This window comes from Sturnus vulgaris, chromosome 12, assembly GCF_052056855.1.
Source record: "Sturnus vulgaris isolate bStuVul1 chromosome 12, bStuVul1.hap1, whole genome shotgun sequence".
Lineage (NCBI taxonomy): Eukaryota > Metazoa > Chordata > Aves > Passeriformes > Sturnidae > Sturnus > Sturnus vulgaris.
Genome location: NC_142254.1, coordinates 13,704,220 through 13,718,772, shown reverse-complemented (window position 1 = coordinate 13,718,772; position 14,553 = coordinate 13,704,220). Strand labels below are relative to the sequence as shown.

Here is a 14,553-nt window from a genome sequence, read left to right as displayed (position 1 = left end):
ATTCCCAGCCAGCAGTCACCATGTCCCCAGGTCCATCTGTCCCCATTCCCAGCCACGTGTCCCCATGCCTCTCAACCCTCCTGGACCGGTGTCTCTCTCTTGCCCAGAGAATTGACCCCAGCATGTCCCCATCCTCAGCCGCGTGTCACCCGGCCACCCGCCTGCCCCGTGCCCCGCTCCCGTCCGTCCCGCCATGGTGACAATGACACAGTGCTCAGGGGGTCGCAGCGTTTATTGCAGGCCTCAGTTGGCCTCCAGGATGGAGTCGATCCAGTCGCGGAGCTTGGTGACGCGGGCGTACACGCCGGGCGTCTGGGGGTCGCAGGTGCTGCTGCCCCAGGACACGATGCCCACCAGGTTCCAGGCGCCGTCCTTCTGGCACACCAGCGGGCCGCCGGAGTCGCCCTGCACGGAGCAGCGGGTGAGCGCCGGGGCGGGGCCCGGGGCCACCGGGGAGGCAGCGGGGACCGGGGGCACGTACCATGCAGGAAGAGGCTCCGTCGGCGCCGGCACAGACCATCACGTCGCGGATGCGGTAGCCCCAGAACTCCTTGCACTGGGTGTTGGTGAGCAGGGGCAGAGCCACCTGCTGCAGCACCGCCGGCGTGTGCGAGGCTGCGGGAAGCGGGGCGCGTCAGCGCCGGCACCGGCACCGGGAGCGGAGCAGGAATGGGGAAACGGCTGGGACGGGGAGCGGGGGGACGAGGAGGACAGGACCGAGATGATGGGGGAGATCGGAACAGGAATGGGGATTGGTGATGGGGATGAGGCATGGGACTGGGACGAAGATGGGGATATGGGAATGGGATGGGGATTCAGATTTGGATGGGGATCTGGATGGGAGATTGGCATGAGCATTATGATTCACATGAGGACAGGGACTACCCGTATGGATGAGGAAGGGGACAGGGAAGACAGCGGACAGGGATGGGGACGGCGAATTGCATGAGGCAGGGGACGGGAATGGGGATGGGGACAAGAAAGCGCAGTTACCATTGGGGTCAGTGAGTCCCCAGCCAGTGGTGACGCAGGTCGTTCCCCCCGCGAAGTCGTCAGTGGCCTTGGGCAGGCAGACGGGGGACACGCGGTCCGACAGCTGCGCCGGAGTGGCCAGTTTGATCAGGGTGATGTCGTCGTGGATGGTCAGCATGTTGAACTTGGGGTTCTTGAAGACCTGAAGCAGGCGGCACTGCTCTCAGCACCCGCAGCCCCTGCCAGGGTGCCGGGCGCTGGGTACTCCACAGGGATCAGTAGGGACCTCGAGGACCAACGGGGACCCCAGCGATGGCTCCTGTGTCTGAGTTGCAGAGCCCAGTCCCTGGGATGCAGGGGAGCAGGGACACCCCAGGTCACATCCCCGCAGGGGATGAAATGGACCCTGAGGCCTGAACCCCTATCCCTTGGGAGTTCCTGGGAACATGGGGACATCCAGGGGAGCTGACATGAAGGATGAGTGGGAGCGCGGGACACCCCGAGGGATTGCAGTGCAGGGATGTGGGACACCACGGACATCCCAGGGAACCCTGACCCTCAGGATAAGGGAAACCGGGGACTCCTCAGGAACACAAACCCCAGGACAAGGGGGACCCGCACATAAGCCCCCAGGCCGCCGGTAGTGGCCTTGGGATCCCGCAGGCACACAGAGCCCGTCCCGGAGGTACCTTCTCGATCGTCAGTTTCTGCTGGTCAGGGCCGGGTGCGTCCTGGTCGTAGGCGCCCACCACCACGGTGTCGGTTTTCCTGAGCACAGGCAGGCGCTGAGCACGGGGCACCGGCACGGGGACAGGGACAGGGACAGAGGGGGTTCCCTGGGCACCCTGTGCCCGTGCCCAGCCCCGGCCCGGCCGGCAGCAGAGCCGGTGCCTACCTGACGCCGCAGTGGGCAGCGGTGACCACCCAGTTCTCGCTGATCAGGGACCCGCCGCAGAAGTGGAAGCCGTTGTAGCGCTGGCGGGGAGAGCCGCCCTCAGCACCCGGCACCCGGCGCTCAGCACCGGCGTGCTCCGTGCCCGGCCCCCCGCACGGCACCCACCCCTGCCCCCGGCCCGCCTCGGGCTCTCACCTGCAGGGACACCTGCCATGGCCAGGATCCTGCCACCGCCGGCTCCCCGTTGACAATGCGGTTGTAGCCACGGATGACGGGTGCGATGGCGGGCACGCCGCAGTCTAAGGGGTACAGGCAGCCGTGAGGCGGCGGCTCCGACCACCCCGGCCCCATGTCCCCTCCCCACAACTCCCGCCCGCCCGAGCCCCGAGCCCGCCCTGCCAAGCCCCACGACCCCACGCACTCTCAGGGAGGGCGGCACGGGCAAAGCCCGCCAGCGCCAGGCAGCTCAACACCCACAGCAGAGCCATTGCCACTTGTGAGGACAGACCGGGCAGCCGGCGGCCCTTATATGCACCCCTGGGCACCTCCCTGCTTCCGCTGGCCTTGCCACTGCGGCCTTGGGAGATAGCGTGCCACCGGCATATTGCCAGCCTTTGAACCTTCTCACCCCAACTCCTTCGTGTCCCAGGCACCTGGACCTCTGGATGAATTGTCCCCCTATCTGGGTGGCAGCCTGGAAAGGCTCACCAGACCCGGCTCTAGGTGAATTCCGTGGTCCTTCCAAACTTCCCCACTCCATGGTGAAGTGTGCGGGCAGCCCAGAAAGCCCCACCGTATCTTTGGCTACAACTCCAGCAGCGGAGCAGCTCGCCAAGGACTGCTCCTCCACTAGGCTGAGACCATGCATGCAAGTGCAGTGTCCAGCTCTGGGACCCCAATTATGAACTACATGAGCTTGTTGGAATGATTCCAAGGTAATTTAGAAGCCAGCACTTAGTCCAGGCCAGTGCTCTCCCACAGCCATAGCAAGGATACTGGCTCCAGGTGCCATGCTCCCAGCGGTGTCCTGGAGCCATACCAGGTGGCACGCTATCTCCCAAGGCCGCAGTGGCAAGGCCAGCGGAAGCAGGGAGGTGCCCAGGGGTGCATATAAGGGCCGCCGGCTGCCCGGTCTGTCCTCACAAGTGGCAATGGCTCTGCTGTGGGTGTTGAGCTGCCTGGCGCTGGCGGGCTTTGCCCGTGCCGCCCTCCCTGAGAGTGCGTGGGGTCGTGGGGCTTGGCAGGGCGGGCTCGGGGCTCGGGCGGGCGGGAGTTGTGGGGAGGGGACATGGGGCCGGGGTGGTCGGAGCCGCCGCCTCACGGCTGCCTGTACCCCTTAGACTGCGGCGTGCCCGCCATCGCACCCGTCATCCGTGGCTACAACCGCATTGTCAACGGGGAGCCGGCGGTGGCAGGATCCTGGCCATGGCAGGTGTCCCTGCAGGTGAGAGCCCGAGGCGGGCCGGGGGCAGGGGTGGGTGCCGTGCGGGGGGCCGGGCACGGAGCACGCCGGTGCTGAGCGCCGGGTGCCGGGTGCTGAGGGCGGCTCTCCCCGCCAGCGCTACAACGGCTTCCACTTCTGCGGCGGGTCCCTGATCAGCGAGAACTGGGTGGTCACCGCTGCCCACTGCGGCGTCAGGTAGGCACCGGCTCTGCTGCCGGCCGGGCCGGGGCTGGGCACGGGCACAGGGTGCCCAGGGAACCCCCTCTGTCCCTGTCCCTGTCCCCGTGCCGGTGCCCCGTGCTCAGCGCCTGCCTGTGCTCAGGAAAACCGACACCGTGGTGGTGGGCGCCTACGACCAGGACGCACCCGGCCCTGACCAGCAGAAACTGACGATCGAGAAGGTACCTCCGGGACGGGCTCTGTGTGCCTGCGGGATCCCAAGGCCACTACCGGCGGCCTGGGGGCTTATGTGCGGGTCCCCCTTGTCCTGGGGTTTGTGTTCCTGAGGAGTCCCCGGTTTCCCTTATCCTGAGGGTCAGGGTTCCCTGGGATGTCCGTGGTGTCCCACATCCCTGCACTGCAATCCCTCGGGGTGTCCCGCGCTCCCACTCATCCTTCATGTCAGCTCCCCTGGATGTCCCCATGTTCCCAGGAACTCCCAAGGGATAGGGGTTCAGGCCTCAGGGTCCATTTCATCCCCTGCGGGGATGTGACCTGGGGTGTCCCTGCTCCCCTGCATCCCAGGGACTGGGCTCTGCAACTCAGACACAGGAGCCATCGCTGGGGTCCCCGTTGGTCCTCGAGGTCCCTACTGATCCCTGTGGAGTACCCAGCGCCCGGCACCCTGGCAGGGGCTGCGGGTGCTGAGAGCAGTGCCGCCTGCTTCAGGTCTTCAAGAACCCCAAGTTCAACATGCTGACCATCCACGACGACATCACCCTGATCAAACTGGCCACTCCGGCGCAGCTGTCGGACCGCGTGTCCCCCGTCTGCCTGCCCAAGGCCACTGACGACTTCGCGGGGGGAACGACCTGCGTCACCACTGGCTGGGGACTCACTGACCCCAATGGTAACTGCGCTTTCTTGTCCCCATCCCCATTCCCGTCCCCTGCCTCATGCAATTCGCCGTCCCCATCCCTGTCCGCTGTCTTCCCTGTCCCCTTCCTCATCCATACGGGTAGTCCCTGTCCTCATGTGAATCATAATGCTCATGCCAATCTCCCATCCAGATCCCCATCCAAATCTGAATCCCCATCCCATTCCCATATCCCCATCTTCGTCCCAGTCCCATGCCTCATCCCCATCACCAATCCCCATTCCTGTTCCGATCTCCCCCATCATCTCGGTCCTGTCCTCCTCGTCCCCCCGCTCCCCGTCCCAGCCGTTTCCCCATTCCTGCTCCGCTCCCGGTGCCGGTGCCGGCGCTGACGCGCCCCGCTTCCCGCAGCCTCGCACACGCCGGCGGTGCTGCAGCAGGTGGCTCTGCCCCTGCTCACCAACACCCAGTGCAAGGAGTTCTGGGGCTACCGCATCCGCGACGTGATGGTCTGTGCCGGCGCCGACGGAGCCTCTTCCTGCATGGTACGTGCCCCCGGTCCCCGCTGCCTCCCCGGTGGCCCCGGGCCCCGCCCCGGCGCTCACCCGCTGCTCCGTGCAGGGCGACTCCGGCGGCCCGCTGGTGTGCCAGAAGGACGGCGCCTGGAACCTGGTGGGCATCGTGTCCTGGGGCAGCAGCACCTGCGACCCCCAGACGCCCGGCGTGTACGCCCGCGTCACCAAGCTCCGCGACTGGATCGACTCCATCCTGGAGGCCAACTGAGGCCTGCAATAAACGCTGCGACCCCCTGAGCACTGTGTCATTGTCACCATGGCGGGACGGACGGGAGCGGGGCACGGGGCAGGCGGGTGGCCGGGTGACACGCGGCTGAGGATGGGGACATGCTGGGGTCAATTCTCTGGGCAAGAGAGAGACACCGGTCCAGGAGGGTTGAGAGGCATGGGGACACGTGGCTGGGAATGGGGACAGATGGACCTGGGGACATGGTGACTGCTGGCTGGGAATGGGAACAGAGAGACAGGGGCGCATGGAGACCCCTGTCTGGGAATGGGGACAGATGGGCAGGAGGACACGGTGACTCCGGTCTGGGAGGGGAGGAGCACGGGGACATGTGGTCTCCTATGGGCCCATGGACCCCCGAGCAGCTGCAGGGATACTTGAGCAGACATGGGGACACGTGTGAGGGCAGGGGCCATGGCGAATGCAGTGACTCCGCTCAGGCAGGGGACAGCATGGGAACATGACCACGGGCACTGGTGGGACGCAGATCCCTCCAGCAGGGACACACTGGCGTGTGTCTGGAGCCACCTTAAGGTGTCAGTATGGGGGAGGGACAGACGGGCTGCGGGGGAGGGCAGTGTCCTGGTCCTGTGCAGTTCCCCTGTTCCCGTTCCTGTCCCGTTGCGACATGGCCCTGCGGAGGGTGCTGGCGCTAGGGGCAGCCCTGGGGCGCCGCAGCTGCTGCTCCAAGGTGGGGCCGGGGCTCCGAAGGGCATTCAGGTCCTCGTGCCCTTGGCCCACGGCCGCGATCAGACCCTCCCCAGTGCATCCCTGACGGGTCCTCGTTGTTCCCCCCCGCAGCCCTCGCTGCCCCCTGACTTCGTGGAGGCCCTGAGGGCCGTGGCTGGGGCTCCCAATGTCTCCACGGCCACAGCAGTGCGGGAGCAGCACGGCCACGATGAGTCCATGCACCCGTGAGTGTCCCTGGAGCCGGGACCCCTGGAGAGGGCTCTGGGCAGGGGAAGGACCATGGGAAGGGGCCGGGCCTGGGGATGGGAAATATTTGGCTAGACCAGGGGCCGTGGGGAAGGGAAGGGGCATGTGACAAGTCCCAGGTTGGGGAAGAGCCATGGGGAGGGTCAAGTGGTTTAGTCAGTTGGTCAGTGGTGCTGCCTGTCCCCCAGCTGTGCCCCTCCAGACGTCGTGGTGTGGCCCCAGGCGGTGGGGCAGGTGCAGGAGCTGGCAGCCCTCTGTCACCGCTGCCGTGTGCCCATGGTGCCCTTTGGCACCGGTACCGGCCTGGAAGGAGGCGTCAATGCCGTGCAGGTATCGGCTCCCCCGGCACCTCTGACCCCCCCAGCAGCTCTGGTTGCCCCGCCGTGCCCTGAGCCCCCGGGTGCCCCTGTGCCAGGGCGGCGTCTGCTTTGACCTGAGCCGCATGGATGCCATCGCGGATCTGAGCCTCGAGGACTTCTCGGTGACAGTGGAGCCCGGAGTCACCCGCAAGGCCCTCAACAAGCACCTGCGTGGCACTGGGCTCTGGTTTCCTGTCGGTACCGTGGGCATGAGAGGGGTCATGGGGCTGGGGGTGACAGCACTCGAGGGGCTGGGAATGAGGATACTCTTGAGGAGCTGTGGACTGTAAGGTGTCCATAAGTGTGTTGTGATTCTACAGCAGTACCAGAAGAGCCTCTAGGACTGAGGTTGCCATGGCTCCTGAGGTTCTGAAAGGATGGATAGCCAGCGCCAGGAATGCTTGGGTTCAGGGGCTACCATCCTCTGTGCCACACCAAACTCATACCCTCCCATTTTGGCCCCACCTGCCCTGCACTGCCACTCTGCATTTCCCCCCAACCCTCTTAGGACCATCCCTTGTGTCCCATTAACGCTCTGTGCAGCTCGTCTCCAAAGGCTAGGAGGACAAGATCGCCCCTGCCCTGCCACAGGGCCTCTCCCTCACTTTGGTAGTCACACGCAAAGACCCAAGAGATAAGGGATGTTTCTAGGCAAATCTTTATACTGCTGAGGGACTTGGGGCCAAGTTTTGGAGGGGGCCGCCCCTTGGTAGCTCCGGGAACCAGCGGAAGCTTCCCCTGTGTTCAAAAGGCACCAATTTCAGTTCGCGTTTCGGTTACAGCTGGTACTGTAGCACAACCCGAGACGTGAGAACGCACAGGTTAGCCCCTTCCTGCCCCAGCAGCTCCCCACCATCCCTCTCCCCAGCCTCCAGCACACAAAGGGACAGTATAACCCATCTCTGTCACACTGTCCCACCATCACATGGGATGGCTTCCACACCATTAGAATCTCCTGGCCACCGCAGAGTCCTCCCGAGAGCAGAGCAGCCACAGCATCACAAAGGGCATCTCACATTGCATCTCAAATTTCCAGGCACATCCTTGCCTCACCAGGACATGGCCCCATGCCCTTCAGCCCACAACTGGCTGCTGGTTTTGTATGGAGAGAGGACAACAGGCAAGGAGTGGATATAGATCCACCTCCCAGCTTTGCTTCATTATGGGCACAGCTCAGACCATTCCTGGCCCCTGGCCAGAGGGAGGAGGAAGGGATATGATGGCTGCAGCCCCTCACTTCTGTTCCCACAGAACCCCAACCTCTCGGTGTGCATGGGAGTCTCTATGTACATGTCTGCTTACACCGGGCAGAGAGGACTTGCATGGAGGGAAATGCATGTCTGGGGAAGAGTGGGGGCCAGAGAGAGGGGTCAGTGGCCCTGAGGCCATCACATGGCTGCCAGCTGGCCCAGCACCATCCTGAACTGCTGCGTGCTGTTGGCGAGGTCCTTGACACGCTCCACCATGTCCTTGGAGGCAGCAGGAGATGGGTAGTGGAGGGCAGCCGCCTTGGTGGTCATCACAATCTCCTTGAGCATCTCACAGAGGAGGTTGCTGTAGTGCATCACCTTGTGCTGGACGTCCTGGGCCTTGGCCTGGCGGGACAACGTGTCTCCAATGAACACGAGCTTGTGGGCGCTGAGGATGACAAACTTGCTGTGGGCCACAAAGATCTTGGGAGGTTGGTTGGTGCTGACGGCGGTGAAGAAGGCATCAACAGCATTGGTGAGCGTGGTGAGGTTGGCCTCGCACTGCTCCAGGTAGAAGAGGAGGAGCTGGCGGTCAGCAGGACACAGTGTCCCACTGCCCCGCGCGGGGCTGTAGTGCTGGGGGGGGCTCCAGTTGGACAGGTCATTGTCGATGGGGCGCGTCACCTCCTGCTCCAGCCGCTCAAACTGCTTCAGCTGTGGGAGAGACACGTGTGGGGCAGGGCGGCCATTGAGCCAACACCTGCTCCCTCCCCTCCGTGGAGCCACTAGCGCAAGTGGCCATGGCCACCAGCCCCAGGGAACATAGTGAGGGACAGCGCCAGCCCCAGGACAGCCATGCCAGGCTCCTTTCCAGGATCGAGGTGCCTACACCCCTCTTGCCTGGCATAGCACTGGTATGGAAGGCAAGGTAGAATGCACCATGGGAACATCCAGGGAAGAGAACCGTGGTCAGACCAGGAGCAGAGGTTACAAGGGAAGCAAGACATGGGGTCCTGCATGCCCCAGATGCTGTGCGTAGCACCACCCACCTGCCTGTCCCAGTGCCCTTACCTGCTGTTGCTCCAGCTGGTCCTTGCTCTGCCGGATGATGTTGCCTTTCTCCAGCAGCTCCTTCTGGGTCTTCTCAAACTCCTCCTTGCCCTGCAGGGGCATGACATGGAAGGGGTCAGCAACATCAGCCTTGCCAGAGAGCCCCTACCTGCCCTGGGACATCCCTGTGCCACCCAGCCCTCAAGCTGGAGGGTAAGAGCAAAACAACAGGCAGAAGCAGAGCTGTCTAATCCCCCCTGTGCCAGGGAGCCACTATCATAACAAACATTCCCTGTGGGAAGCAGCTCCCATACCCATGCCCACCTGGAGATGGACATAGTCATAATCCTCCATCCAGCCGCTCTCACTGTTCTCGTAGGGCCCGTCAGGTGATTCCTGGGTCAGCAACTTGGGAGGGGAGGGCAGGGGCCGTGACTGGATGCTGCTGGCCTTGTCGGAGGGGTGAGTGGGCCCATGGCCACCACTCTCCCCCGCCGGTTTTGTCCGTTTAAAGAGAAGGGAGGCATTGCCATGCAGGAAGGAAGCCAACTGCTTGGTGTCATCGGGAACACCTCGTGAGTGCATGATGAAGTGCTCCAAGTCATCTGTGCCTGGCTTGCTGCTGGCCAGAGCACTGGGGGCCCAGTGGCAAGCATCCAGCGCTTGGCCATGCCGTGCCAGGGCCTGGTAGACCTCCTCCATCTTCTGCAGCTGCTTACTGAGCTTGGTATAGAGGGAGCGGTCGGAGGCCTGGGCAGCATTGCCCACTGCCCCCCGGGCAAACTCCAGCAGGTCCCGGAGGGCCGTCCGGACACCCTCGGCTGCCCCACGGATGTTGGCAGCATTCGCCTCCATGTGCTCAGGGCTGCGCCAGTTGGTGCTGATAAAGGACATGAGGTAGGAGACAGCGTTGCTGACGCCACTCTGGAGCTTGGCCAGTGTCTCCATGGCGGCATCCAAGTCCAGGGAGAACTCCTTGCCGGCTCCCTTCGCCGGCTCCTTCACAGGCACCACGTCCAGCGAGGATGTGGAGATGTTGCTGCGGGTGCTGCCTGTGCTGGAAGCTGAGAGGCGCTTGCCATCAGCGCCCTTGGCCTCACGGTCCACTTGTGGTGGGACGTCGTAGATGTACTCGCCCTCCGTGTCCACAGAGCCCTTGCCTGGGGCATGCAGGTCCCGGGGCACATCGTACACTTCTTGGGAGGGGAAGGGGGATCCCCCCAGCTTCTTGAGGCTAGGGGGCACATCATAGATCTCGTGGGAGAGTGGCACCTCAGGAGCACCTTTCCCAGCTGCTGGGGGCACATCGTAGACATCCTCCGGCAAGTAGGGCTCCTGCTGCGCCAGGATGAGGGGGTGGCGAGAGGGGTCGAAGGGTTTCTGCTTGGCAAAGGCGGGTGGCACATCGTAGGTCTCCTCCCGTGCTGGGCCATCCGGCACATCCTTGCTCACGGAGGGGGGAACATCGTACACCTGCAAGGGCAGAGCAGTGGCACTATAAGCACTGCTGGGAGAGCTGGCCTGGGGTAGGTGTGGAGGCGCAGGCTGGCTGCCCTGAGCTGCGGGGCATGCAAGTGCCAGCACTGGGCATCCAAGATGGCACTGGGTGGGCACCAGGATGAAGCCATGCACCCCAAGGGACAGGAATAAAAAATCCTAGAGCAGCCCAGGTAGGAAGGGACTTCGAAAGATCATCTGGTCCAACTTCATCCCCGGATGTGAACATCCAGCAACCCATTACTTGGCATTGTGAAAACCTCCAGTGCCAGGGACATCACCACATGTCTGGGGAGACTGATCTAGTAAATTTTTCTCTCTGTAAAAATCTGTTGGTCATTCTTACACAAAGAAGCTGGGAGCTTCCCAGCAGCACTTACAGTTTGGTGAAGGTTCTTCTCCACGCTGGGGGGCACGTCGTAGATCTCCTGGCCCGGGTCCTGCCCACTGGGACCCTTCACTGCCATGGGAGGAGTGTCATAGACCTGGTTGGGGGGGAACACGACATAGGACAATGTGTCAGAGATGGTGTGGCCACCCACCTCCTCACAGGGACGAGCTGGGAACAGTGGAGGTGCTCAGAAGCAGCACTGAGGTCTGTGAAGTACAGTTTTGGGTGCAATTTAGCATGGTATGGATCTCAGGTTGTGACAAATCATCTCCCATTCTTAAGGGCAGAGCCTGACATTTCCCCCGACACCTCAAGCAGCCTCACCTCCTGGCTGAACTGGCTTGGGACCCCTCCTCGGACAGGCGGCACATCATAGATCTCTTGGGAGCCCGTGGAGATGAGGTGGCGAGGGAAATCATACTCGACCTGCTCACCCTTGGGTGAGTCATAGACATACACCTGGCCCACACGGGTGGGCACCAGCACCTGGGAAGAGGGAAAAGACATGATGTTGGCATCACTGAGCACCTCCCACCCAGCATCATTCCCCCAAAACCCAGCAACGGGGCCAGAGAGAGGATGGCTGCTGGATTCCGTACTGGATTGCCTGGAATTAGGGTCTGCCCGGTGCCACGGGAGGGCGCTCCCCGGCCTGTGTGCAGCGATGCCGGGGACGGGATGATATCACCGGTTATTTATAGCGGCGATAGAGTCTCAGCGAGAGACAAAGCCCGGCCGGCACGGCCGTGTGTGCAGAAAGCAACGGCTGATCCAGGCGTGGGCCGGGGTCGCCAACGCCTGGAGATCGCTGCCCACAGCTCCATGCCTGAATGGGTCATTTCATGGTGATACCGGAGTGGAAAATAACTAAACCCAGAGGGTAATGGCACCCTGCCCAACTAGTACCAAGGAAAGCTGAGGTGCTGGGCTGGTTCTTCCTTTTCGGATGTTCCTTATGCCCTGGCTGTGATTTGGCAGCTCCCTCCCCTCACTGGCTACTTCCCAGGGGTATGAGTTGGAGTAGCCTTCCCAGAAAACACGATACTGAAAGTACCTCACTCCTCTTCCACGGGATGACGTGCCAGGGTAGGGGCAGAGCCAGAAGAAGGCTTCTGTCCAGGACGGAGCCGTTAGGCTCCGTGCTGAGGGCAGCCTGGAGGCTCACCATTGCCTCACCAGTGTACCTAGCAAGTACTGGCAGGCTGCCTGGCACAGTCGGGAAATGCTGGCACTGCCTGTCCGTTCCTCCGTGCACTCCCAGGAGGAACAAAACCTCACAGCATTGTGCTAGGTACCACAGCCACTTCCACAGCTCCAGAACCTGGCATCCCAAAACAGCTCTTGAATTACCAACACTCTGTGCCCATACCAGACACACTGCCATGCCCTGGGTAACACCAGCAGAGCCCACACAAGAGAAACCACAAGGACCAGAGTGCTGAATGCTGTGCCAGCCTCAAGAGGGGTATCTCACATCAACCGGGGCATCTCAGCCACTGCAGGGACTCTTCCAGTGCACCCACTCCTGCCAGCAGTGTGGGCAAGGATGCCCACACAACCCCAGCAATGGGCACATGGGCTGCCTGCTCCAAGAGTAGCAAACTGAGAAGGCCAAGCTGTGCCACCCAATCACATACACATGCCACAGAGCACCCCACAAAGACAACACACTCCACACTCCAGTCTCCTGATCCTACCTTTCCCTGGGGCTTGTGCCCTTCCCAGCTCCTCATGTCCAATGACGGTGGCACCTGGTAGATTTCTTGAGACTGACCAGCTGAAGGAGGAACCTGGTAGACATCCTGGGGGGGACTAGCAGAGCCCCCTGGGTATGCCTCTGCTGCCTGCCCCAGGGAGGGGGGCACCTGGTAGATTTCCTGGCCAGGGCTGGGGAAGGTGTGGGGAGGTGCCTGCTTCGGGTAGGTGGAAGGCTGCTTAGCTGGGGCAGGAGGAAACTGTCCAGTGGGTGCCGAGCCCGGGTACAGACCCTGCTGTCCCTTGTTGGGGACTGGCATCAGGTAGACATTGTCTCCTTGGGGGGCATAAGCAGGGTGCATGGGTGTGTACTGCGAGGCAGGTGATAGCGGGGTGTAGCCCCCTTGGTGGTGGAAGGGCAGAGCCGGCTGGGGTACCGATGGCTGCGGCGGTGCCTGCCCTTGTGCCGGGCCAGGCGCTTGCTGCTGCGGCTGCTTCTTGTCGTACATCCCCACGAGGATCTTGAGGCGGTTCCCGGGAACGATGCCCTGCCGGCCATGGAGCGAACAGAGCCACCAGCCGTCCAGCCCCTGCGTGTTGCGCTCCAGCACCGTCATGATGTCGCCCTTGCGGAAGGAGAGCTCGTCCGGGGACTCGGCCACGTTGTCGTACAGCGCCTTGGCCAGCACGTTCTGGAAGAGAGCCCCGCGCCGGGGCGGTAAGCCGGGCCCCGCCGGCCGGTGGGGCGTCATCCCAGCGGGCGGCAGCTCAGCACTGGGACGGAGCCCCGCGGGCCGGGGGCTTCTCCTCACAGTTCCCGCCAGCTGGATCTCCCCGTTCCAGCCACCGCGGGATTCTACGCTGGAGCAAAACCCACCCTTCCCTGAGGTGGTGCTGGGAAGGGGCCGGGCCCTTCCGCCTCCCCGGTTTCGGGGGGCCTCCTCTCCCTCTCCCGCCCCTTCCCTCCGCCGACTGGGAGGAAGTGCCGGGGCGGTGAGTCAGCCGTGGCCGTGGCCATCGCACAGCACTCGTCGCCAGCCCCGGGCCCCTTCCACCCCGCGGGGTCCCCGAGCCGGGCCACGGCGACACCTGCCAGTGCTGCTCGGGGCCGTGGCGGCTGGACAGGTCGCGGCCCGCCCAGGATGGCAGGGCCGGACTCCCGGCTGTCCCGGGGCCCTGCCCGACGCCGGTGCCGCCCCGCCCGGCGGGGTGGAGGCCTGGGGAGGCCCCTGGCCCCGTTAGGCCCCCCGCGAGTCCCGCAGCGCCCTGACCCGCCGGGTGGGAGAGGGGGCAGGCAAGGCCTGGCCGCCACGGAGCGGGGGAGCTCGGCCAAGGTCACGCCAGTGGGATCGGCCGCACAGGAGAGGCCCTAGCCGGGACGAGCGGTGAGGGGGCTGGGGGCTGCGGCCTTCCTCTTCGTCCTCCTCGTCCTCCAACAGGGCGCCCCAGCAGCCGTTCCCCCGCGCCCTACCTGTCCCCGCACACACCCCCATGTCCTCCCCCGTGCCCTCGCTCACCAGGTAGTTCATCTTCCCGTGGGGCCGCTCCGGCCGCAGCGCGGGCGGCGGGCCGGGTGCGGGGCCGGGGGCCGTGGGCCGAGGGCCGGGCCGGGCCGGGCCGGGGGCGGCGGGGCCGGGGCGCGCGGGCGGCGGCGGCGCCGTAGGGATCGTTATAGCGCCGCGCGCGCCCGGCCCGGCCGCTCCGCCCGCCCCCATTGGCTGCGCCCGCCCGGGGGCGGGGCCGGGGTAGAGGGGCGGGGGAAATAGGCGGGGTCTCCGGCGGGGGGCGGGGCGGGCACAGGGGGCGCAGGGGCTGTGACGGGCAAGGCGTGTGTAAAGGGAGCGGAACGGGGTGTGACACACGCCAAGGGGTGTGACAGAGACTAAAGGGGTGTGACACAGATCAAGGAGTGTGACACAAGCCAAGGGGTGTGACCAAGTGCGACAAAGGGTAAGGGGAGCGAGCAGGCGTGCAACAGCTGTGCACAGAAGATGTACAACAGGTGTTGTAGTGGGCCTGCACTTGGTGTGCAACAACAGCTATATGGGTACGTAATGGATGTGCAAATGAAGGAAAAAGGCTCTGCAATGGGCGCGTAATGAGCAAAGGTCATTAAAGATTAATGGATATGTAACAGGTGTGCAATGGGTGTGCAATAAAAGGTAACAGATAACTGGAAAATTCAGGAGTGTGTAATAAGGGTGGTGTGTAATAGGGGGATACAAGGGACAGGTAATGGGTAGCTGTAGGTGCAATGGCTCACATAGCACACCATGGCATACATAGG

At 63.7% G+C, this 14,553-nt stretch overlaps 4 protein-coding genes across 5 annotated transcripts; 2 read left to right on the top strand and 2 right to left on the bottom strand.

The window, feature by feature from the left end:
* Positions 1–214: 214 nt before the first annotated feature.
* LOC106864686 (chymotrypsinogen A-like) lies at positions 215–2,363 on the bottom strand. Its single transcript, XM_088171789.1, has 7 exons — positions 2,289–2,363; positions 2,063–2,166; positions 1,868–1,947; positions 1,662–1,740; positions 994–1,174; positions 482–615; positions 215–405 (listed from the first exon to the last, which is right to left on the bottom strand). The coding sequence occupies exons 1-7, from the start codon at positions 2,353–2,355 to the stop codon at positions 244–246; spliced, it is 807 nt and encodes a 268-aa protein (XP_088027915.1). The 5' UTR covers positions 2,356–2,363; the 3' UTR covers positions 215–243.
* A 648-nt stretch (positions 2,364–3,011) lies between these two features.
* LOC148222377 (chymotrypsinogen A-like) lies at positions 3,012–5,159 on the top strand. Its single transcript, XM_088171788.1, has 7 exons — positions 3,012–3,085; positions 3,208–3,311; positions 3,427–3,506; positions 3,634–3,712; positions 4,200–4,380; positions 4,759–4,892; positions 4,969–5,159. The coding sequence occupies exons 1-7, from the start codon at positions 3,019–3,021 to the stop codon at positions 5,128–5,130; spliced, it is 807 nt and encodes a 268-aa protein (XP_088027914.1). The 5' UTR covers positions 3,012–3,018; the 3' UTR covers positions 5,131–5,159.
* Positions 5,160–5,721: 562 nt separating this feature from the next.
* LOC106855782 (D-lactate dehydrogenase, mitochondrial-like) lies at positions 5,722–6,858 on the top strand. The gene is made up of 4 exons (XM_014880699.2): positions 5,722–5,839; positions 5,950–6,062; positions 6,273–6,414; positions 6,500–6,858. The coding sequence occupies exons 1-4, from the start codon at positions 5,777–5,779 to the stop codon at positions 6,731–6,733; spliced, it is 552 nt and encodes a 183-aa protein (XP_014736185.1). The 5' UTR covers positions 5,722–5,776; the 3' UTR covers positions 6,734–6,858.
* Positions 6,859–7,085: 227 nt separating this feature from the next.
* Positions 7,086–13,909, bottom strand: BCAR1 (BCAR1 scaffold protein, Cas family member). Of its 2 annotated transcripts, XM_014880793.2 has the most exons (7): positions 13,784–13,909; positions 12,269–12,958; positions 10,896–11,057; positions 10,561–10,665; positions 9,008–10,156; positions 8,705–8,794; positions 7,086–8,347 (listed from the first exon to the last, which is right to left on the bottom strand). In XM_014880793.2, exons 1-7 carry the CDS (start codon positions 13,793–13,795, stop codon positions 7,832–7,834), a joined length of 2,724 nt encoding a protein of 907 aa, XP_014736279.2. In that variant the 5' UTR covers positions 13,796–13,909; the 3' UTR covers positions 7,086–7,831. The 2 variants fall into 2 exon arrangements, with proteins under 2 accessions (XP_014736279.2, XP_014736277.2); XM_014880791.2 differs by lacking the exon at positions 13,784–13,909 and having other exon boundaries at positions 12,269–13,033.
* Between the last annotated feature and the right edge of the window lie 644 nt (positions 13,910–14,553).